This window comes from Oncorhynchus mykiss, chromosome 18, assembly GCF_057628025.1.
Source record: "Oncorhynchus mykiss isolate SJ-2025 chromosome 18, ASM5762802v1, whole genome shotgun sequence".
NCBI classification, from domain to species: Eukaryota; Metazoa; Chordata; class Actinopteri; order Salmoniformes; family Salmonidae; genus Oncorhynchus; species Oncorhynchus mykiss.
This window is the reverse complement of record NC_143039.1, coordinates 33,163,223-33,188,081: the sequence shown is the minus strand read 5'-3', so window position 1 is coordinate 33,188,081 and position 24,859 is coordinate 33,163,223. Positions and strand designations below refer to the sequence as shown.

Here is a 24,859-nt window from a genome sequence, read left to right as displayed (position 1 = left end):
ACACCCAAGAATTGAACCCACAGCATTTTGGATGCTAGCGCCATTGCACTTGCCAACTGAGCTACACAAGCATCCACCATGAGGTAGCAATTTCTGCCTTTCACATGGTGATCGGGAAAAGGCTTATGTGGGTAAGCTGAGATGTCAGATTAATGTAGGTGGATGGATTGATTGAAGGATATGACATGAAACTAAGTTAAGGATTTGGTTGGAATTACTATAATCTTTCTCGCTGCAGTTCAACAGGTTCAGCAGATAAATATCTGATTCATCAACTAGGCTACATAAATGGAAGATCATCTTACTCCCCTCCACCCCTGTCCTTAAATCACGTAACCCACACGCTCATGCTTCAAAGAGGGAAGTGTCGCCTTATTCTCAGATGTTGCCCCAGTTTACAAGCAATCTCTTTAAAACCCCTCTCCAGCCCCCTCCTCATCATAGATGTGAAGGTAAGGCAATTTCTCTTTATTTTATCATGGCCAAATTGCCATATTTGGTCAAAATGGATGCTTTGTTGTAGATCGTTGTGTCAGGGATACTTGTATAATGGTAGCTTACTTCGTGAACTTTTAAGGGCTATATTGCTCAACTCCATTACACTATCTAGAATCCAGTTCCGAAATTACTACACAACAACATGCAAATAGAATGTTGTTGCTGGTGTACTTAAAGTTGTTGTACCTGTGTATTAAGGCTGTATGTGTTACCACATTTTCTCTGTCTCATTTTTACCGGTGTAATAAGGGGCCAAAATGCAGTACTTCTTTTGTCTCCTACTGTTGATGAAGGTTTACTCCAAGTCTCACGGCACCCCGTGCGAGAAAGGCTGCGACTGTCGCGAGGAACTGAAACTCTCCGCTTTGCACTAACGCCCTCTTTACCCAACCACATCCCTCCTTACACGCAACACCCAGACCTATCTATGAACCTCCTAACCTTCCGAAGAGTTCCTTCCAAATGGAACGCAAACTGAAGAGTTCTGCTTATAAAGGACAACAAAATCAGCGCTGTGGCTGATGTATTGATGTATTGATTGATTAAACAGGATCTCGTCCCTGAGCGAGAGCTTCTCCTTGGGCCTGAACGCTCGTGAGAGAGCTGCAGCTGTGCCACAACCACCTGCACACCCTGCACAGCAAGAGCTTCATGCACCTGGATGGCCTACAGAGGCTCAACCTTACTGGCAACACCATCCATAACATCCAGGTGAGGTTGTTTTTACTTTTGTTGAACAACATCAAATAAGGTGACACAGGACTTATGCAATTCTATTCTGTTCTATTTTACTATATTATATTGTGTTTTATTTTATTCTGTTATATTGTTTTTTTATTTGGTTTTATTCTATTGTGTCTGTTCTATTCCATCCAGGTGAGGTCCTTTGGCTCCATGTCCACCTTGCGGCAGCTCCACCTGGAGGACAACCATCTCGTCTCCCTAAACAATGGGGTGTTCTGCATGCTGAAGTCCCTGGAGGTCCTCAACCTGCAGGGGAACCAGATCAACAAGACCCAAGAGGGTGTCTTCACCGCCATGATCTCCCTGGCCCTGCTCAACCTGGCCCACAACCAGATGAGCACCATCTACTTCAAGACCTTCCTAAGCATCCACATGTATAGTACCCATATCCTGTTGGAAGGAAACCCCTGGAACTGCAATCGTGACCTACAGAAAGTGTTCCATAAGCTTAGAAGTGTTCAAAGGCTGTTCTTGGATGATTACTATAATCTTAGCTGTAATGCTCCGACAGAATTAGCGAACTACAGGTTGATGGATGTGGATACGGAGCTGTGTATCGCCGAGATGGTTATTGTGCTGATTATCACCATCACAGTGGTGATAACAATGTTGGAGGCCATGGTCATGGCGGAGAGGAAGATAAAGAAGAAGAAGAGGGGAAGGCATTGGACAGAGCAGGGCAACTTGTCTGACTCAGATCACAAGGGATAGACTTCTTCTCGGCAACACAATCCTTTTTTGTACACTTGTACTACAGTAACATGAAGAAAATATCCCTCAGAGACTATTAGAAACATTGCCATATTTTAAAGGACATTTAGTAGGCTATTATACAATTTCAGCAATTATTGTACACAAATGTATTCATCAATTACTCAATATGTACACTTTCTGCATTTGTAGTGTTTGATAAGATACTTTGATATACAATATTGTAATGAAACAGACAGGGAGCAGGCCTCGAACCCTCGACCTTCTAGCCCGAAGTCCAGCGCGATATCGACTGTGCCGCAAAAGCATGCTCAAGCGGCAGAGTCGAATGATCCGCGCTTATAAACCCTGGGTTGTTGCAATATGAACAATACTACAGGTGTGGAAAATATTAAATTAAACGAAATTGAAAGGTGCACAAGCTGCATTCTATTCTATATATTTTCTTTATTATGTAGGAAATATATATTTTATAGATGTTATAGATTTTAGAAACAATAACAATTGCACATGTTGCCTTTACAGTTCGTTATAAACATGCTTTTAAGCATTTACCGTAGTTGGTGTATGTTGAAGGGCAGCGGGACAATATTTGGGAGGTTGGTTTCACTTTAACAGATAGCACAGACGTCACACGAAACCCATCCTCTGGGCGTATCGAGTTCGGAGTTCCCATCTGAGCGAAATGGCCTGAACGAAGGTGTGGTTGTAGGTCGGAGTATTTGCATGAGTCTTAAAATATATTATTTACGGTGTTATCGTTCATCTGTATCATGCATGCATAGGAAAACGACGAAATAAACTGAATTGTAGGCAATGCAGGAAGCGTTCGATTTACGACTGGGAGACACAACTGCCACCGTCGAACCTGCGTAGTCATAGTTGAAAGAATAGGAATACGGACCGGTGACTTTGTCAGGTAAGCTTGATGAGAACACGGGCGTCCAAGCTCATATTTCCATGTTAAAGAGAAACTGCGCTAATTTTGTAATTTTATTGCGAATCTACGATATTTTGATGTAAGTGCTCTGTTTAGCACTGCTTAAAGTAAACGTACTTTTTACGTCTTCAATTTGGTGTTGTGTTCATTATTTGACAGTGAAACATGCATTTAGTTCATACTACCGCATTGGACGGTGAAATGTATTTTCTCACCGGTTTCACCGGTTCTTCTGATATGACACCCACTCACGAGCAACATGAGTTCTTAGGTTGTAACAATGTTACTATATTTCTTACACCCATTGTGCAACTTGTGGGTAGCCTTATCTTTATTGTAGCCATGATTAACATGTTTACTGAATAACATAGTGTTTCAATATGCTTTGTGTTGTAATCACGATATATAGTTAAGCAAATTTTACTATGCGTGTTGTTAACCAGCACATCAAGTACACGAAGTCAGTAAGAAACAAGTGGTTCCGTTTCCTGTGTAACATCAAAATGAGTAACATGAATATTGCTACACGTTCTCTTTTTTTTCTACAACAAAGGCAGACTCCACCTAACTTTGGCATGTAGTCCATGTCTGCAATCATTTTAATGTGAACTGAATGTTTGTTTGTCTCTCACTGTCTATTTGTACACACACACAGTACCAGTCAAAAGTTTGGATATACCTACTCATTCAAGGTTTTTCTTTATTTTTTACTGTGTTTTACATTGTAGAATAATAGTGAAGACATCAAAGCTATGAAATAACACATGGAATCATGTAGTAACCAAAAAAGTGTTAAACAAATCAAAATATATTGGAGATTCTTCAAAGTAACCACTCTTTGCCTTGATGACAGCTTTGCACACTCTTGGCATTCTCTCAACCAGCTTCACCTGAAATGCTTTTACGACAGTCTTGAAGGAGTTCCCACATGTTGAGCGCTTGTTGGCTGCATTTCCTTCGCTCTGCGATCCAACTCATCACAAACCATCTCAATTGGCTTGAGGTTGGGTGATTGTGGAGGCCAGGTCATCTGATGCAGCACTCCATCACTCTCCGTCTTGGTCAAATAGCCCTTACACAGCCTGAAGGTGTGTTGGGTCATTGTCCTGTTGAAAACAAATGATAGTCCCAAAAAGTGCAAACCAGATGGGATGGCATATTGCTGCAGAATGCTGTGGTAGCCATGCTGGTTAAGTGTGCCTTGAATTCTAAATAAATAACCGACAGTGTCACCAGCAAAGTACCATCACACCTCCTCCTTCATGCTTCATGGTGGGAACCACACATGCAGAAATCATCCGTTCACCTATTCTGTGTCTCACAAAGACACGCTGGTTGGAACCAAAAATCTCAAATTTGGACCCATCAGATCAAAGGACAGATTTCCACCAGTCAAATGTCCATTGCTCATCCTTCTTGGCCCAAGCAAGTCTCTTCTTCTTATTGGTGTTCTTTAATAGTGGTTTCTTTGCAGCAGTTTGACCGTGAAGGCCTGATTTCACGCAGTCTCCTCTGAACAGTTGATGTTGAAATGTGTCTGTTACTTGACCTCTGTGAAGCATTTATTTGGGCTGCAATCTGAGGTGCAGTTAACTCTAATGAACTTATCCTCTGCAGCAGAGGTAACTCTGGGTCTTCCTTTCCTGTGGCGGTCCTCATGAGAGCCAGTTTCATCATAGCGCTTGATGGTTTTTGTGACTGCACTTGAAGTTCTTGAAATTATTGACTGACCTTCATGTCTTAAAGTAATGATGGACTGTCGTTTCTCTTTGCTTATTTTAGCTGTTCTTGCCATAATATGGACTTAGTCCTATTTGGTAAAAGACCATCTTCTCTATACCACATGTACCTTGTCACAACACAACTGATTGGCTCAAACGCATTAAGAAGGAAAGAAATTCCACAAATGAACTTTTAACAAGGCACAGCTGTTAACTGAAATGCATTCCAGGTGACTACCTCGTGAAGCTGGTTGAGAGAATGCCAAGCGTGTGCAAAGCTGTCATCAAGGCAAAGGGTGGCTACTTTGAAGAATCTCAAATATATATATATATATATATATATATAAAAAAAAAAATGGGTTACTCCATGGTTCCATATGTGTAACTTCATAGTTTTGATGTCTTATTCTACAATGTAGAAAATAGTACAAAATAAAGAAAATCCCTGGAATGAGTGGGTGTGTCAACTTTTGACTGGTACTATATTTGTTTTTACTTTCTTTGATTTACATTCAGTCTTTCAGTTGTATACAGTAGGTCTTTGGATGGCCCTACCTGTGAGTGGCTCAACTCTCACGCTGTCATCTCATTGCAACTCTGTGAAATCCTTAGAGGTATTGTAGTACTTTGCCTGTCTCTCCTGACTTTCTTTGAACTTCTCTGCTGACCATTCATTTTGTCATTCCTGGTCTCAGCAGATTTTCATTCATTCGCACTATTGTCTTTGTACATCTTTCCATCAGTGCCATTGCAGGGCTGCAGTCTGCTTGTGACGGGGTATTTCTGTGATCTAGCATGACTAGGTATGGGTCAGCACCTGCTCTCTTTGCTTTTTCCATCAGTCGTTTGGCTGTTTTCGCTGCGGATTCCAATTTCCCAATACTTTGCGAGTATACTGGAGACAATGTTTAGTGTTTAAAGTCCCAGGCCTTGCTGAAACTTCGGAGCTCGCCTGAAGAGTACTGGGGGCCATTGTCTGAATATATGATGTCAGGTATACCGTACCGTGCAAAGTGTGTCTTCAGTTTTCAAATGACCGTTTCTGACTGTGTGTTCCCCCAAATGGTCCACTTTCCAGAAGTTTGAGAGTTTTCAATCAACTGTGACCATGGAGTCTGTTGTTGAACTCGAACAGGTCCATCTTTTTCTCCCAGGGAAGCTTTGGTGCTTCGTGTGGCTTCAGCGTCTCTTTCTGCTGCTTCACACCCCATGCAGTGCAGGTGCTACATTGTTCCATGTATGTTCTCAGTTGTGCATTCATGCCCGGTCAGTAGACGCACTCGCAAGCTCTTCTCAGACATCCCTCGATTCCTATGTGTAAGGAATGGATTCTTTTGAGGGCAGCGAGCACAATGACTCCACTTTGCACACTCAACTCGTCTTTGTTGTGAGAATACATTGCTCCTTCCAAGGGTACATGTTCTTTCACTTCTGGCCACCGCTGCAGGATCACATTCTTCAGCGTCTGGAGCTTCAGTGGCTCTCTGGATGGCCTTTAGTCTCTCGCTTGACACAGGCAGGTAAGTGTATCATGTTGATTGATTCCACAGGGCCTCTGTTCTCCTGTTCTGTGAGGCACACCCTGCTTCCACATGTTTTCCAGGAATCTGAGACTGACCACAGGGGTCTGTGCAATGGTGTCAGCTGATTTTTCTTGAAAGCCAGCTCGAGTCCTTGTGTGTTAGGTGTCACAGCGGGCTTGCAGTGCTCCGTGGCGTGGCTGCAGAACTTGGATAGGTTGTTTACCATGCCCAGGAGGCGCTGCACCCCTCCCCCCTGCACATCTGTAGGCCGAGGCATCTGTCTGATGGCTGTCGCTTTTCACGGGACCACTTTCAAACCCCTTTGATGTTAGGTGACCAATGTAGGGCACTTCCTTCAGCCTGAGCTGTAGCGTATCTGGATTCAGCTTGATATTGAGCTTCCTGCATCTGTCCAGGAGCATTCACACGTTTTTGTCATCGTCCAGAATTGCTGCTTCATCGTTGTCTTCTTTCCCCCATAATCAGGATGCCATCTGCAGTGATTTTTATTTATTTATGGACTCCTCGGCAGACCTTCCATTCCCTGTTTCAACTTCCTCTGAAAGATCTCTGGGGCTGAACTGATTCCGATTTGGCATGCGCAGCCACCTGTAGCGTGTCCCATGGCAGTCGAGAACGTGGTGAGAGAGCTGGATTCCTCATCCAGTTCCACATGTCAGTTGTTTTTTAGTTTTTTTCCCATCACAAACAAGAGAAGACATGTGGTGCCAGACCTGAACAGAGCACGTCTTCAATAGTGGGAAGTGGGTAATGGCTCCACTTGAGCGCCTTGAAAGGTTTTGGATCGATACACACTCTTCGTTTTCCAGATGGTTTATGCATTGCGATCAGGCTGCCAATCCAATCTGTGCTTTCTTCCCCCCCCCCCCCCCCCCCCCACTGCTTTTGGCATGAGTGGTTTATATAGTGCTACTGGACAGGCTCCACTCGCTCGTCCACTCCCAGCTTCAGTTTGCCGGGTAAGCATCCCTCTCCATGGAATACATCAGCGTACTCCTGTTTTCTTGACGGCCAGGATGCTGTGATGCTGCACACTAAGCAACTCCATTGCCTGGTTAGCCTTGCTGCCTACAATGGAGCCTGTGCACGTTCTTGTTGACTACGATGAACTCACCTCTGTAGGTTTTCTTATTGCGTGGATTGATCACCTTTTTTTTTTTTTTTAAGCGTGCACTTCCCCAGTGGCGTCAGACTACTCTTGTTACACATCACCAATACCTGACTGCAGGGCTCTAGGTGACTGTCTTTTATGAGGTTTGCAGGGATAACATTACAACTAGCACCACAATCAGGCTGAAATCTGACTGAAATCTATCTAAAAAATAATTTTGTTGACCAGCATGGTTGCAAAGAGAGCAGCATTGCGGTCAGTTATTTTGTATTTTTTATTCCTGTACCACGTTGATTCTCTCTGACTTTGGCCTGTGTGATGCAGAGAACATCCTCACTTCTCTCCAGTTTCAGCTGATGCATTTCACATTGCCAGGACTGTTTCTCTTTGCTGGTCCCTGCACTTTTTCAAACCGTAGAGAAGGGATTTTTTTTTTTTCTCCACACAGGATTTACATTTTTGTTCATATGCAAATGTATTTTATTTTTTCATTTTTTCCCTCGTGTCCGTCCACAGTATCTGCATTGTAACAGCGCTCCCTTTCTCTAGTCTCCTCTCGGTCTCTCTTCCTGTGTTACTGCACATTTTGACTTTAGCTCCTTGTCTGGACAGTTCCGCAGCTCTTCCAATCTGTATGCACATAATCCAGTCCCTGATAAGTCGGTGATTACTACAAAGTTGCAGGTGGCCGCTAGAGTCCTCAATTCAGTGAGATATTTGTCTAATCGCTCATCTTGGCCCTGACTCCGCATGACAAAAATGTATATCTCTCAATTGTTTCATTTTTCTTGGGATCACAACATGCATCTTGTGCTGTAATTACTTTCTCAACAAAGAGATTGTCTCTTGTACTGCCCACACCAAGGGTCTCACAAATCCCTCTGCCTTTCCCCCCCAATTAGGTAGTACAGTAGCTTCACTTTGTAGTCATCAGGTTTTTCTCCCATTGTAAGAGCTAGGTACAAATTGAATTCCTCTTTCCATCTTTTCCAGGTAAGTGCTAAATTACAATCATCAAAGTCAATTTTTTTTGTAGAATGGAATGTTAGCTACTCACAAATCTGCTTATGTCCAATAGACAGTTAGCTTTTAGTATAGTCATTCTATAATCAGCTAGCATTGATGTTCGGCACGATGACTAGCTTGTAAAAGCAGAACTTTTCCAAACTGGCGCCTGGGAGGCTTTTTTTCACTGCCACCATGTTTCAATATGCTTTGTGTTATAGTCACAACAAAAAGATGATTTGTAAAAATCCAAATAATTTCACAGGTCTTCCTTGTAAAGGGTTTAAACACTGTTTCCCATGCTTGTTCAATGAACCACAAACAATTAATGAACATGCACCTGTGGAATGGTCGTTAAGACCCTAACAGCTTACAGACGGTAGGCAATTAAGGTCACAGTTATGAAAACCTAGGACACTAAAGAGGCCTTTCTACTGACTGAAAAATACCAAAAGAAAGATACCCAGGGTCCTTGCTCATCAGTGTGAACGTGCCTTCGGCCTGCTGCAAGGAGGCATATGTGGCCAGGGCAATAAATTGCAATGTCCGTACTGTGAGACGCCTAAGACGGCGCTAACAGGGAGACAGGACGGACAACTGATCGTCCTCGCAGTGGCAGACCACGTGTAACAACACCTGCACAGGATCAGTAGACCTGAACATCACACCTGCGGGACAGGTACAGGATGGCAACAACAACTGCCCGAGTTACACCAGGAATGCACAATCCTTCCATCAGTGCTCAGACTGTCCGCAATAGGCTGAGGTAGGACTGAGGGCTTGTAGGCCTGTTGTAAGGCAGGTCCTCACCAGACATCACCGGTAACAATGTCGCCTAAGGGCACAAACCCACCATTGCCGGACCAGACAGGACTGGCAAAGTGCTCTTCATTGACGAGACGTGGTTTTGTCTCACCAGAGGTGATGATCGGATACGTGTTTATCGTCGAAGGAATGAGCATTACACCGAGGACGGTACTCTGGAGCGGGATCGATTTGGAGGTGGTGTGTCACAGCATCATCGGACTGAGCTTGTTGTCATTGCAGGCAATCTTAACGCTGTGCGTTACAGGGAAGACATCCTCCTCCCTCATGTGGTACTGTCACGAGAATTTTCAATCCCAATGATAACTGACAATCAATAGCTCTGACCAATCACTGAGATCTGTAAGACCATGGGTTTAATAATAATTAGTCAGACTCAGCTTATGCAAAAAGAGTACAGTTTATTCACGAGAACGCTCTGAAGTCCATTATACAAAGACATCCATTTTATAGCTGCGCACATACTTCCACACAAACAGTAGGTATCCTACGCACATACTTCCAGGTGAGTTTTATCCTTCTCCATAGTTCTCACCACTGTGTATCACTGCCCAGGCGACAGTTCCATTCCCCCGAGATTAGGGGAACCTTGAGAAGCACTCCGTATGCTATCATAGGTTCCTCAGAGGCCTAGCCAGGTCGGTCCAAACACAGTTGAACTGTTCTCCGTTTTTTTTCCTTCGGCACACACATACAAGTTCAAATCCTAAACTACGCCTTGCTCAGACAGTCTGTGTTTTTCCACTATACAGATGCATTGTTTAACCTAATTCTGACTAAAACTACACACATCATCAGATTATAATTTTACGATTCTAATCAATTTCATACATTTTAAATAATTGCACTCTGAAACGTTAACATTATCTTTCAACATATACGTTATTTTATCAGGTACCCTTCCTGCAGGCTCATCCTGACATGACCCTCCAGCATTACAATGCCACCAGCCATATTGCTCGTTCTGTGCATGATTTCCTGCAAGACAGGAATGTCAGTGTTCTGCCACGGCCAGTGAAGAGCCCGGATCTCAATCACATTGAGCACGTTATTTGACCTGTTGGATTGGAGGGTGAGGGCTAGGGCCATTCCTCCCCAGAAATGTCCAGGAACTTGCAGGTGCCTTGGTGGAAGAGTGGGGTAACATCTCACAGCAAGAACTGGCAAATCTGGTGCAGTCCATGAGGAGGAGATGCACTGCAGTACCTAATGCAGCTGGTGGCCACACAAGATACTACCTTACTTTTGATTTTGACCCCCCTCCCCTCAGTTTGTCTCAGTTGTTGAATCTTGTTTTGTTCATACAAATATTTACACATGTTAAGTTTGCTGAAAATCTTCGCAGTTGACAGTGAGTTTCTGTTTCCTGTGTAACATCAATATGAATAACATCAATATTGCTACACATAGACTGTATGGTTATAGACTGTATGGTTATGATAATCAATGTAGTCTATTGTATAAGTTACAGTAAACATGAATCTAACTTCCTGTCTTCCAGAGATGGCCGCAGACGATAAAGTGGTCATCCTTTCGGATGATGAAGAAGATCAAAAGAGGAAGTACGTCCTGGACGAACCCTTCAACAATCTTTCCCTGGAGCTTCAGATCGACCGAGAGCCAGGCTCCACTCCAGTGTCTGCTGCAGCATCAGACACACAGTCTGCTCCAGAGACACCCATGGCCTTACCACTGAAAGACCTAGGCTGCTTTGAGAGGATGTGCCTAAGAGTCAACTCCCAGCTCCTCATCTCCAAGATCTTCTACTTCTTCTTCTATGCAGCATACGGATCCCTGCACCCACTCCTAGCCGTCTACTACAAACAGCTAGGGATGTCACCAAGCCGTAGTGGACTGTTGGTTGGGATCCGGTACTTTATAGAGTTCTGCAGTGCGCCATTCTGGGGAGTTGTGGCCGATCGTTTTAAGAAAGGGAAGCCATTGTTGCTGTTCTCTGTGCTGTGTTGGTTGGTGTTCAACTGTGGCATCGGCTTTGTCAAACCAGCTGCCATGATCTGTAAGGAGAAGGTGGACATCCCCACTGTGGCCCCACCAATACTGCCCTTGACTACTATGACACCAATTAACGGCTCGCTACCGGACGCCTCCACCAATCACACGAGAAGTCGCCGGGATTTGTTTCAAAGTTACTTTCCTAGCTTCCCTTTTGTTTTGAATGGCCTTGATTCTGGCTATAGTGTACGCCGCAGGCATAGGAGAGGTGCTGATAGCAATACCACTCAATCCACTGGGGTGCCTTACGAGCAGAACAATGCTACTACAGCTACGACAACAGCCACTCACACCCCCACCGGCGCCCAACCCAGAGTGGTGCCTAATGAGCAAGCCAATACCACTCAGCTTTTACCGAATACCACAAATATGCCACTGACCACTAAAAACCCCACCCATGCCCCCACCACCACCAATTCCACATTGATGCCTCACGAACAGGGCAATACCACTCAAGTGACTCCAAATACTACAACAACCACTATGGCAACCACTACCACCACCCCTGCCCCCACCCAACCTAAAGAGTACATCATTGAGTACAACGAAGATCAGGTCGAGAGCATTTTTCTCCTGATCCTCTTGGTCATCATCGTGGGGGAGTTTTTCAGCGCGCCGGCGGTCACCATTGTGGACACAGTGACGTTACAGTACCTGGGGAAGCACCGGGACCGTTACGGCCTGCAGAGAATGTGGGGGTCCCTTGGCTGGGGCGTGACCATGCTGCTAGTGGGTATCTGGATAGACCACACCCACATTACGCTGCTCATCGACGGCGTGGTCGGCTGTATCCTGCCCGAGTACAAGAACTACCAGGTAAAGTATGACATTGAAAATGTGACAAATAATAAGCAATGGGTCGTTAAGGGCAACATAGTTGATACGTAAATAAAAAATGTAGTTAATGTGTTCATTTCTTCACTCGTTCCTTCCCCAGGTGGCCTTCATAGTCTTTGGAGTGATGATGGGTCTGGCCCTGGTGGTAGCAACACAATTCTACTTCGACAGGTAATAGGGTTGGAGCCAATTTAAACGGTTTGAAACCCCACTTTTTTTTTTTTTTTTTTAGCTTTTCCTTAAATCAATGATTTTATTGTTATTTTAGACTTTGTTTTATGTTCTTTTATTCATCTATTTTATAGAATTGCAGTTTGTTTTTAATATCTTCTATTTGATTTATTTTACTGTAAAGTGTGTGGTGATTTTTAAATGTCTTTTGAAATGAAGTTTGATTTGACAGTGGGGACTACAGACAGGAGTTGCCTCAGAGGGCCCAGGAGGTAGAGATACCACAGGTAAATCAACTGGAAAATGAAAACTAACACTAAGTGGAAATAGTCTTTCTAATTTCTTTAGCCGAAGCAAATACTGCTTTAAATACAAAATTGTTATTTTATTCATTTTACACCATTTTCTTGCACACAGGTAGATGGGAACGTGGCATCTCCAGAGGAGAGCTCCACCTCGGACCAGACCCCCATCACCCCAGAGTCCACCACCACCGAACAGCCTTTCTATTACAGTGACCTCCTCAGGCTACTGTGTAGTGTTCAGTACAGCACGGTGCTGTTCGTTGCCTGGTTCATGGGCTTCGGTTACGGCTTTGTGTTCACCTTCCTGTATTGGCATCTAGAGGACCTGAAGGGGACCACCACGCTGTTTGGTGTGTGTTCGGTTCTGAGTCATGTGTCGGAGCTGGCTGCTTACTTCACCAGTCATAAGTTTATCGAGCTGGTGGGACACATCAGGTAAGGATGGGGTTGTTGGTGTTCTTGTTTTTGGGAGGGTAGTGGAGGAAGGGATATCACATTATCCATCTCTTTTAACCAAATATTTGACCAAAAACAGCAGCAGCAGCAGCAACAACAACAACCAAAGCGCACAGTATTTTCTGAAACTGAGGATTTCCACATTTGCTATCTCGTTTCACCTCAACGATCGTGTTAGTTTAGAGTGCCTCTTGCTTGAACGTCACACAGGCCTTGTGCGTATACTATAGTCAGACAGACTGACCTAGCACAGAGCAGGGACATTTGAGAGTGTGGTGTTATGTTTAAGGAGAGAGGCCCATCCATCTGGCAGCTCTGTGCGACCTATGTCATTTTGACGCACCATTTTAAAGCGTTCTTCTCTAACATCCTGGGTGGTTATAACCCCGCAAGTCATACAGTTACCTATTAGTGCAAAGGTCTCAAGAAGAATTGTTGTGCTTTTTGCCTCACCAGTTCAATGGGCACTGTGCACAATGAGTAATACTAACTATAACTAGTAGGGCATCTCTTTAAACCAGGGGTTGGGCAACTCCAGTCCTCGAGGGCCTGATTTGGTGTCACACTTTTTCTCCATCCCTAGCAAACAGCTCATTTAATCCAATTGCATTCTTAACTGAAGATCATGATTAGGTGATTATTGGAGTCAGGTGTGTTAGCTGGGGCAAAACTGTGCCGCCAATCAGGCCCTGGAGGGCTGGGATTGTCCACCCCTGTTTAAACCTTGGATGAGTGTTCTGCGATGGGATCCAAATTAACGCAACAAAAGACGCTCCAAGTCTGAAAAGCCTATACATTCCATACATCACCCTATTTGATCTGTTTTTCTTCTTCTTAATAACTTTTGCTCGGAGTACCCAACCTCTGAAAATCTCATCACTAATTTCTTTCTTTCCTCCCTGTTTTCCTAACTTAGGGTCTTGTACATTGGCTTGGCATGTAACACAGCACGCTACCTGTACATTTCTTACTTGGAGAATGCATGGATAGTTCTGCCTATGGAGGTCTTGCAAGGTAAGAGAGAGCAGGTCCGATATTGACATTACTTCCTGTTGACATCTGACTGAGGAAAGGTTGAAATTTGAGTCCGTAGTTAAGGGCTGTATTTTTGAGCCTCAGTAAAGTACATCTTAGGACAGGAATCTCTGTTATTTCAAGCAATCGCTGCCTTATAAAACACCTTTTTAATGTTAATATAGGACCGTTACAGTATCACTTCAAAAAACTGTCATATTAAAAGACAGTATCAACAAAAGGAAATTCAATAAGGATATCCTGGTAATGTCATATGACTTGTGAATAGGCACCATGTTACCCCTGTTTGTCTATCTGTGGTTACAGATGAGAGATTATTTAAGAGCAGGTTGGATGGGTCTTGTCAAACACTGGACAGGAGAATATATTTTTCCACTCCCTCTTTCAGACACCTTGGGTACACAATAACCAATAGGACAGAGGTAGGCAACTAGATCCAGAGTGGGCCGAATTTTGTTGAAGAGAATGGTCGGGACCCAGAGAATAATTATAATTTGTACACTGCAAATTGACCACAACTAAGCCCATAAAGAGATTGTATTTTGAGACGCAATCAGGTATTAGATTTTTTGGGATGTGGGAACACTTGGGAACAGACTTACTAAATGAAACACATTTTTAGTTGAATTCCTGGTGATTTTACACTTCTGGGGTTGTTTTTCGTGGTTCAGGCTAGGCCCCTTAGTTCCAGTGAAGGGAATTCTTAACGCTACAACATACGCTAAAAACATTCTAGATGATTCTGTGCTTCCAACTTTGTGGCAACAGTTTGGGAAAGGCGCTTTCCTGTTTCAGCATGACAATGCCCCCGTGCACAAAGCGATGTCCATACAAAAATGGTTTGTCGAGATCGGTCTGGGAGAATTTGACTGGCCTGCACCGAGCCCTGACCTCAACCCCCATCGAACACCTCTGGGATGAATTGGAACGCCGACTGCAAGCCAGGCCTAATCTTCCAACATCAGTGCCTGACCTCAGTAATGCTTTTGTTGCTGAATGGATACAAGTACCCGCAGCAATGTTCCACCATTTAGAGGAAAGCCTTCCCAGAATAGTGGCGGCTGTTATAACGACAAAGGGGAACCAACTCCATATTAATGGCCATGATTTTGGAATGAGATGTTTGACGAGCAGGTGTCCACATACTTTTGGTCAGGTAGTGTATATAAAAAAAACTAATTACTAAAAGCGTTGGGGGGGGTCCAAAAGAAATAGCCCCAGCTCTAGGACAGGGGTCGACTTATAAAGTGAATGTACTCATCCATGATTCTTGCAAGGAATTTAACTATGGCGTTGTGTTTTGAATGGTGGTGGATAAAATGTCCTATAGGCCTACGCCTCATGACAATTTTTTTTTTAATAACTGATAATGCGCTCAATAAGTAAGAATAAGCTTGTTATTACTGGTCATAAGTGATAGGCACTGTTTGCTTCTTCCTGAGCTTTGTGTCTTAGAGAAGTGTTTTGCAACCCCAGCCCACAAAGCAAAGTAAGATGACCATTCCATTACTTCAGCATAAGAATGTGTGTGTATATACAGTTGAAGTCGGAAGTTTACGTACACCTTAGCCAAATACATTTAAACTCAGTTTTTCACAATTCCTGACATTTAATCCTCGTAAACATTCCCTGTCTTAGGTCAGTTAGGATCACCACTTTTATTTTAAGAATGTGAAATGTCAGAATAATAGTAAATAATTATTTATTTTAGCTTGTATTTCTTTCATCACATTCCCAGTGGGTCAGAAGTGTACATGCACTCAATTAGTATGTGGTAGCATTGCCTTTAAATTGTTTAACTTGGGTCCAACATTTTGGGTAGCCTTCCACAAGCTTCCCACAATAAGTTGTGTGAATTTTGGCCCATTCCTCCTGACAAAGCTGGTGTAACTGAGTCAGGTTTGTAGGCCTCCTTGCTCGCACACACTTTTTTTCAGTTCTACCCACACATTTTCTATAGGCTTGAGGTCTTTTGATGGCCACTCCAATTACTTGACTTTGTTGTCCTTAAGCCAATTTTCCACAACTTTGGAAGTATGCTTGGGCTCATTGTCCATTTGGAAGACTCATTTGCGACCAAGCTTTAACATCCTGACTGTCTTGAGATGTTTCTTCAATATATCCACATCATTTCCCTTCCTCATGATGCCGTCTATTTTGTGAAGTGCACCATTCCCTCCTGCAGCAAAGCACCTCCACAACATGATGCTGCCAAACCTGTGCTTCACGGTTGGGATGGTGTTCTTCGGCTTGCAAGCCTCCCCCTTTTTCCTCCAAATATAACAATGGTCATTATGGCCAAACAGTTCTATTTTTGTTTCCTTAGACCAGAGGACATTTCTCCAAAAAGTACAATCTTTGTCCCCATGTGCAGTTGCAAACCGTAGTCTGGCTTTTTTATGGCCGTTTTGGAGCAGTGGCTTCTTCCTTGCTGAGCGGCCTTTCGGGTTATGTGGATATAGATACCTTTGTACCTGTTTTCTCCAGCATCTTCTCAAGGTCCTTTGCTGTTGTTCTGGGATTGATTTGAACTTTTCGCACCAAAGTACGTTCATCTCTAGGAAACGGAGCGCGTCTCCTTCCTGAGCGGTATGATGGCTGCATGGTCCCATGGTGTTTATACTTGCATACTATTGTTTGTACAGATGAACGTGATACCTTCAGGCATTTTGGGAATTGCTCCCAAGGATGAACCAGACTTGTGGAAGTCTACAAAAAAAAATTATGAGGTCTTGGCTGATTTTCTTTTGGTTTTCCCATGATGTCAAGCAAAGAGGCACTGAGTTTGTAGGTAGGCCTTGAAATACATCCACAGGTACACCTCCAATTGACTCAAATTATAGCCAGTCAGAAGCTTATAAAGCCATGACATAATTTTCTGGAATTTTCCAAGCTGTTTAAAGGCACGGTCAACTTAGTGTATGTAAACTTCCCAACTGACTGGAATTGTGATACAGTGAATTATACGTGAAATAATCTCTGTAAACAGTTGTTGGAAAAATGACTTGTCATACACACAGTAGATGTCCCAACCAACTTGCTAAAACCTATAGTTTTGTTAACAAGAAATTTGTGGAGTGGTTGAAAAACGAGTTTTAATGACTCCAACCTAAGTGTATGTAAACTTCCAACTTCAACTGTATCCTTCTGACATTTTGATTCTGTGGTCACGTAATGAGAAGTCCGTCTGCCTGACGGATGATGAACGGATGTGTAGGTGTCAACACTTCCTTATCCATAGGACCTAAATAAAGTCGAGGTGAGGTTTCCTAATACTACAAGACGGACTGCTTTTTATTCTTCTGTATGTCATTATTTCAGTACTAATGTATAAAATTTTATATTTAGCAGACAACTCTTATCGAGAGCGACTTAGAGGAGCAATTAGGGTTGAGTGCCTTGCTCAAGGGCACATCAACAGATTTTTCACTTAGTCAGCTCTGGGATTCAAGCCAGCGACCTTTCGGTTACTGGCCCAACACTCTTAACTGCTAGGCTACCTGCCGCCCCTTCTTTGAAGAAGCATTTTTATCCTATAAGCTGTGTAATGTTTAACACCTCCATCAATGTTTGTCCTCTGGCATCATTGACATTTGAGTCATTAAGCAGACACTCTTATCCAGAGTGACTTAGTCGTGAGTGGATACATTTTTGTACTGTTCCCCCCCATGGGAATCAAACCTACAACCCTGGCTTTACAAGCGCCATGCTCTACCTCTGAGCCACACACGGTATTTCACTTTTCTAACCTTTTGTTTTGTCTTTCTTTCTGTCTGTCTCTTTGTACTGTAGGTGTGACCCATGCGTCGGTTTGGGCAGCCTGTATCTCCTACCTGAGTGCCGCGGTGCCCCCAGCTCTGAGGACCTCTGCCCAGGGTATCCTCCAGGGTCTACACCTGGGGCTGGGACGGGGCTGTGGGGCCATGGTGGGGGGCGTCTTCGTCAACTATTTTGGTACGGCTGCGACAACAACGGCCTCTTTTTTGACAGTTCCATTTGAGTAGTGAAATTTAGCAACTCCTGCCATACAGCCATGTTTTTATATTTTACCATGAGTTTGAGAACCAATGAGTTATGGGTTTATTACATATTTCTAAACTAAATAACCACTAATAAACTATGTATAAACCATTCATAACCCTATTAAATGACACCTTAAGTGTTGGCATTTATGTTTTTTGTGTATCTGTAAAGTGCGTCTTTCTTTTTCCAGGAGCTGCAGAGACGTTCAGAGGGATTGGAATGGCTTCCCTGGTGATACTCCTCATCTTCTCCTTCATTCAATGTCTGACTGGACAGAATGAGGAAAAGGGTGAGGGAGGGGAGAGAACCTCAGTTCAGATTTTTTTTTTTACAGACCCTGTTCTGTGTATATATAGAATGGTTTAATGGATTGCTTCATATATTGCACTAAAACTAACATATTTATACAACTGCAAACCACCCTTATTTTTCACAGTGTACCATACAATAATAACCTAAATTTGTATTCCCCTCAATAGAGGACAGGATGCTAGCAGAGAACATTCCGGTTCCTTCCAGTCCAGTTCCCATCGCTACCATAGATTTGATGCAGAGCCAGGTCAGAACTCTCCAAATTGTTGTACTCATATACTGCTTCTTTCAGCGAAGCAATTTCCCATTGTGGGACAATGATATGTAATACTACTAATTACTACTACAACTACCAGGTTGGTGTTATGGTGCCCCGCCCTGACCCTAGACCCCCGGCTAAGAAGACCAAGCACCAGGAGGAGCAGGAGGATGTTAACAGACCGGCCTGGGTACTGAGTGGATCCCCCTGGGTCACCATAGCCTTCGCTGTCTGCCAGATCAGAGAGATGTACTGCATGGCTAAGAGTAGTCTACCCTCGGAGACACAGCCACTGCAGGTAGGATGATGGCCGATAGTCCTTTTTTTTTTCCTTTTTTAAAGACGTGTCACATCTCAATGAGAACTCTTGTCCTCGGATGTGCAACTCGAAAGTTTAAGAATTTCAAGCCAATTCATGCTGTTTTTTTTTTTAATAACCTTTTTTAAAATATTTTATTTCAATGGGATTTATTTTTCTGTTTTTATATCGTACGATTAACAGTGACTATGTGAACGATTTCCCCCCCCACGCCTTCATGTGAACTAAAGAAAGGTGAGACTGTGTGTGCACTGTAGAGGTGAATTCGACACTGTCTTTGTGACGTGCTGTGGGGAATGTGGTCAAATGTCCTATGTGCCTGTGTTTGGTTTATTGCATGGTTTGGTTATATCTTTAGTGTATCCAAAACATTTTGTCACGATGGATCAGCCAGTGATGTTCTATTATCTTGTCTGTTGCCAGGAGCAAAATGATCAGACCTCTTCTGAATACCAGGCAGTGGAGACTGAACACAGCACAGAGCAACAGGAGTCGCCACACCACCATAACGGTTCCCCAAGCAGTGTATCTAGCAAGGCCCACCCCGCAGAGCACCCCGAATCCCAGCCCTCTCCCCTACCAGACCAGGGGAACTCTGTGGCGCACCCTGCCTTTTTACCTGGTAATTTTGAGGCTTCACATCAACTGTCTAGTACAAACCCTTTCCGACAGTAGATTAAAGGCTTGAGTTGAGTTTAGAGACGGAGCAGGTACTTATATTGTCGCGGGCCTCCTTTTGGTTCCTGCGACATGTACAGCAGGGAAGAGGTACTCCACATCGATGACTGTGCTCTAAAAAAAAGTACAGAATGATTGTTTTCTGTGCGTGTGTCATCTGACATGGTGTAAATAGAATTTGATCTCGAAAGGGTCCAAAGGGATTGTTGCCTTCTAGAATGCAATGTATTTATTTCCTCTGTGTCTTCCTGCACGAGCTTCTGACAATCATGTTATTATTTTGACTCTTGGGATGAAATGATGTGTATATACAATAAAAATGTATTTTGTAGATAAATCATTTAACTTTCACTGCTTTTTCTGGTGTCTCAATTATATTTTTGCTGTCTGTATTCCGCCATGTTTTTAAAAGCCCAAGAGTAGACACTTGGTGGCAGTAGTGTACCGTATTGACGTACTAACCCTAAGCGTGCGTGTTGTGTGAAGGTTGAGGTCAGGGTGTGCTTGCTGTTGCTGCTGATGGGAGTGCGTGGGAGGACAGTAATGGTGTTTTCTTCTGAAAATACACCACAATGCCATCTGCAACATCCCTTGTCTCGGCAGAAAATATAAGCTAATATTGATGTTGGAAAAGAGATTTAATTAATTGGACTTATTGTTTCCCCCAAATCGTCTTTGTTTTCAACACACAGAAATAAATAATGTAATTCATTATCATGATTAGTGTACTCTAAATAGTTATTACACTATAACAGTCTCAAGAGACAACACTGACCGTGGCAGCTGTCTTATCCAATATAGTTATGTTGTCTAAGGAATTAATCATTTGTAAATTTGACCTTAAGATTTCTCCATCAGCTGCACTCTATGAATCAGTTCATTTGAAGCTACCCCATGAATCAATCAGTTTATTTGAAGCTACCCCATGAATCAATCAGTTCATTTGAAGCTACCCCATGAATCAGTTCATTTGAAGCTACCCCATGAATCAGTTCATTTGAAGCTACCCCATGAATCAGTTCATTTGAAGCTACCCCATGAATCAATCAGTTTATTTGAAGCTACCCCATGAATCAATCAGTTCATTTGAAGCTACCCCATGAATCAGTTCATTTGAAGCTACCCCATGAATCAGTTAATTTGAAGCTACCCCATGAATCAGTTCATTTGAAGCTACCCCATGAATCAGTTCATTTGAAGCTACCCCATGAATCAGTTCATTTGAAGCTACCCCATGAATCAGTTCATTTGAAGCTACCCCATGAATCAGTTCATTTGAAGGTACCCCATGAATCAGTTCATTTGAAGGTACCCCATGAATCAGTTCATTTGAAGGTACCCCATGAATCAGTTCATTTGAAGGTACCCCATGAATCAGTTCATTTGAAGGTACCCCATGAATCAGTTCATTTGAAGGTACTCCATGAATCAGTTCATTTGAAGGTACCCCATGAATCAGTTCATTTGAAGGTACCCCATGAATCAGTTCATTTGAAGGTACCCCATGAATCAGTTCATTTGAAGGTACCCCATGAATCAGTTCATTTGAAGGTACTCCATGAATCAGTTCATTTGAAGGTACCCCATGAATCAATTTAATTTGAAGGTACCCCATGAATCAGTTCATTTGAAGGTACCCCATGAATCAGTTCATTTGAAGGTACCCCATGAATCAGTTCATTTGAAGGTACCCCATGAATCAGTTCATTTGAAAGTGCTCTATGAATCAGTTCATTTGAAAATCTAATAAAAAATGATATTCTCATGTTCTTTAATGATCTTATTGAGGCAAGCACCAGTATAATATTTGTTTACTCTTGACCACACGGACTCGCACATACATTAGTCCGCTGCAATGCCTTGTGGGTACGTATGGCTTTGCTGAAAGTGTTAAGTCATGGAATGGTCCTATTTATGCCTGTGGTGTGGACACTCCAACATGCTAGGACGTGATAGGACCAAACAGCTGCCATGTTCAGTAGGGCATCATGGGACTGTTGCAGCATCCTTTATTTACACAGTACACTGATAATGCTGCACTGATGAAATAGCTACACAATAGTCATGCTGATCATTGGAATGATAGGTGTGATATGGTGTAGGCCTAGGCGATCTTTTAAAAACACTCCAGGATAGTACAACATGTGCTATAGCGGAGAGGCAGTGAATTGATTATTGGAACGTTCCAACTGTGTTGGTTTCTCTCTGGCTGTACCATCGATGCCCTCTCCCTCCGCAGAAGCTACACTGCCTTTCCAATCCAAACTGCCTCAACTCCTAGCCTTTCATCCGAAGCCAAATAGAGATTCAATATCCATCTCTACCATCAATTTTAAATGTGGTGTTTGTTTCCTTTTGCTTTTTATGCGTTTTGAGATTATTTTATTTAACGAAAAGCGCTGTGCAAGTAAAATGTTTATTTGTATTATGTGTTTTGTGTATATTGTAGGCCTAGGACCTTTTGACAACATCTAGTAAATTTAAAATGCCTGTTTTTTGATTTCCAACGCAACTGATGCAGTTCTACACATGAGCGCTCATACAGTCAACAGGATTAAGATGGTGGAAAACGTTTTAAAACAGATTGAAAGCGATAGTCTAGGCCTACTAGCTGAATGTGTCAAATTAGAGCACAGATCACTGCTCTCCGTTGCAGACAGTTTTGCTACGGTGTCTGTGTGCCCTATTAAGCATGACCCAGGATGTCCTGCAGAGTGAGGAAAAAGTGCCCTGTGTGACACAGTGCGAGCCTTTGTCTCTACCGTCGTCAATACAACCATACATAACGCCCACAGGGCCAGCCTCTCCGTGGGCTGATCAGTACAGCCCACAGCCCACAGCAGCCCCAGCCTTGGCCTGCAGGAGGCACAGCAGGGGAGCTCAGAGCCATGGTTACTCCCACCAATACCCTGTTGGGCAGCAAAGCCATAGGATACAAGGAGCAAGAGCAGCGTGGAAGAGACGAATGACTTCACATCCGTTTAGGCCTAAGTACTGTAGTGGTTCATTGAGGTCTAAGCAGTTGATCTTTGACTTAAAACATTTCTGCACTTATATAATTAGTATGTCAGTTTCTTATCAAGTGCAGAGAAAGAGAGCGAGAAACAGACCCATCCCTTTGGTTTAAGTGCATATGATAAGTACTGTAAAGTACATGTGAGGCAGACTAAGTTGCTGAGGTTTTGTGATTGAGTCAGGGACTTGTTTTTGCGGGTGGGCGTGTGAGTAGGGGGGATCCTAATCCCTAGCGTCTGCTGTTGTTTTTCATGCCTGTTGGGTTGAGATCAAAAACTTAACGGCAATAATCATGCAAAATTGTCTGGCTTTCGCTTCAAAGAGAACACCAACATTAGTTTTACTCCTTTTCTTGTTTGTGTAGTTTGTTTCATCACTTTCTACTAGTTTTTATAAAGGGAACTGGGTTATCTTTGATAGACTGAGGATACAATACAATGTCCCTGAAATAAATGATACATTTAAACTGTCATTTATGAGTCTAGACTTGGCATCTGCATGAGGCGATAGTTAGAAATATCCCCCCCTGCGTTAGCAGATTGAGCTCCAACACCATCAGAGCTGGTGTACAGTGGGGAAGATGTCCGAAGACTGGCAGAAGTGGAGAGCCTTTGTTGCTGCCCTATGAGCCAGCCCAGTCATGATGGGGATAAGTGAGTGAGTGAGGGAGTACATTGGAAGATAATCTGACACACATTAGCTGGGCTAGGCGGTGGGCGATAAGGGGGGTCTCTGGAACCTGCGTGATCGTAGGCCCACCCACATGGGTAAATCCCCCGGGGTTTAGAAATGTAATCTCGTTTCATTATGACTCTGAGAAGCCCACTACGGACCCTGAGTGTGGGTCGATCATTCCTAGCCTGCCTCTGTATTCGTCATTAGGTACCAGTTTGGTGTATCTGTTTTGTATAGACAGATTGCTATTTACTGGGAAAATTCACTGAATTTTCAGCTGCTCCATTTATGAACATTATAGATGCACAATCAACATAGTAACATTGATCTAAAAATGTCCTGAAGGTATTTGTAGTAATTCTACCCCATAATTTCTAAGATTGTAGTACCTATTATTATTTTTTTCAGACAATCCCCACCCACACAAAAAACACCCACACACACACTTCCGCCCACACACACAGCACACTCTGCCGCCCGCATACACACTTCCACCCACACTTAGCTCGCAGACACACGTTGACAAAGACATAAGATGCTCATGGCATCGAACACAGAAACACACACAAAGTAATGGGTTACACGTTACACACTGCTTAGGGTTCACCGACAAAATGTTATTTTTCACTTAATAACAAAATATTGAAAGTAAGCTATTCACTTTCCTAATGTAATCGTGTGTTAACACATCCATACGTGTTCATGTCTGTCAATATTGAATGGATCTTATTCTAAATGATGTGTTATATTCATGTCCTGCATCTTAACCATTTTGAGACCAGGAAGCTTCCTTTGTTGTGTGCGAGGTTGTTATCACAGGGTAAGGCGAGGGGATGACAAGCGCACACTTGCGTGCGTGTCGGTGAAATGTGTTTGTAATTGGTACAACAGTGAAAATGTTCAGAGCACTTTTAAAATGAGCACGTATGTAAATCTGAAATACAGTACCGATAAAACAATCAGAGGCAAATGGAAAATATATATGTTCTCTCATCTCTAAAAGTGGACGTATTCAATGGAAGATATGTTATCTCATCTCTAAAAGTGGACATATTCAATGGAAGATATGTTATCTCATCTCTAAAAGTGGACATATTCAATGGAAGATATGTTATCTCATCTCTAAAAGTGGACATATTCAATGGAAGATATGTTATCTCATCTCTAAAAGTGGACGTATTCAATGGAAAATATATAGCCTATATGTAACCCTGTAATAGGGTGCATGACAGAAATGCCGGGTGTATTCGGAGAGTGTCTGTGTGGCCCTGCTGTCTCTGATGTAAGGCCCCCCAATCCGGTGTGTGTGTGTGTGTGTGTGTGTGTGTGTGTGTGTGTGTGTGCGTGCATGCGTGGGCTCTGACAGGTCAAGGCCATCCACAGACAGGATTAAAAGAGTGGGTGTGCTGCTGGAAACTATCTGGGCTGAACTTACCTGTTCCCTGTTACCCTCGCCCTGCCTGGCTGTATGGAAAACACATCTTTAAAACCACACAACAGCTGCTCCTATACTCTGTCTATGTCCCGAATGGCCACCTATTCCCTATTCCCCATAGGGCTCTGGTCAAAAGTAGTGCGCTATATAGGGAATAGGGTGCCATTTGGGCCGCATACTCTGACTCAATTACCTATCCTCATCATTAATCTTCTTCATAAAATATA

General features: G+C 43.1%; 2 protein-coding genes across 7 annotated transcripts; both read left to right on the top strand.

Moving 5' to 3' along the window:
- The first annotated feature begins 238 nt into the window (after positions 1 to 238).
- LOC149975476 (uncharacterized) lies at positions 239 to 2,369 on the top strand. The gene is made up of 3 exons (XM_090208234.1): positions 239 to 452; positions 792 to 1,214; positions 1,380 to 2,369. The coding sequence occupies exons 2-3, from the start codon at positions 1,150 to 1,152 to the stop codon at positions 1,951 to 1,953; spliced, it is 639 nt and encodes a 212-aa protein (XP_090064360.1). The 5' UTR covers positions 239 to 452; positions 792 to 1,149; the 3' UTR covers positions 1,954 to 2,369.
- A 186-nt stretch (positions 2,370 to 2,555) lies between these two features.
- LOC110495912 (major facilitator superfamily domain-containing protein 6-A) lies at positions 2,556 to 19,844 on the top strand. 6 transcript variants are annotated; one of them, XM_021571434.3, is made up of 12 exons: positions 2,556 to 2,872; positions 10,601 to 11,928; positions 12,050 to 12,120; positions 12,353 to 12,407; positions 12,538 to 12,860; positions 13,798 to 13,895; positions 17,709 to 17,870; positions 18,130 to 18,228; positions 18,419 to 18,498; positions 18,608 to 18,808; positions 19,013 to 19,063; positions 19,253 to 19,844. In XM_021571434.3, the coding sequence occupies exons 2-11, from the start codon at positions 10,603 to 10,605 to the stop codon at positions 19,013 to 19,015; spliced, it is 2,418 nt and encodes an 805-aa protein (XP_021427109.3). In that variant the 5' UTR covers positions 2,556 to 2,872; positions 10,601 to 10,602; the 3' UTR covers positions 19,016 to 19,063; positions 19,253 to 19,844. The 6 variants fall into 6 exon arrangements, 2 of the variants coding, with proteins under 2 accessions (XP_021427109.3, XP_021427107.3); XR_016488404.1 differs by lacking the exon at positions 13,798 to 13,895; XR_016488402.1 differs by lacking the exon at positions 19,013 to 19,063 and having other exon boundaries at positions 18,111 to 18,228.
- Positions 19,845 to 24,859: the final 5,015 nt, after the last annotated feature.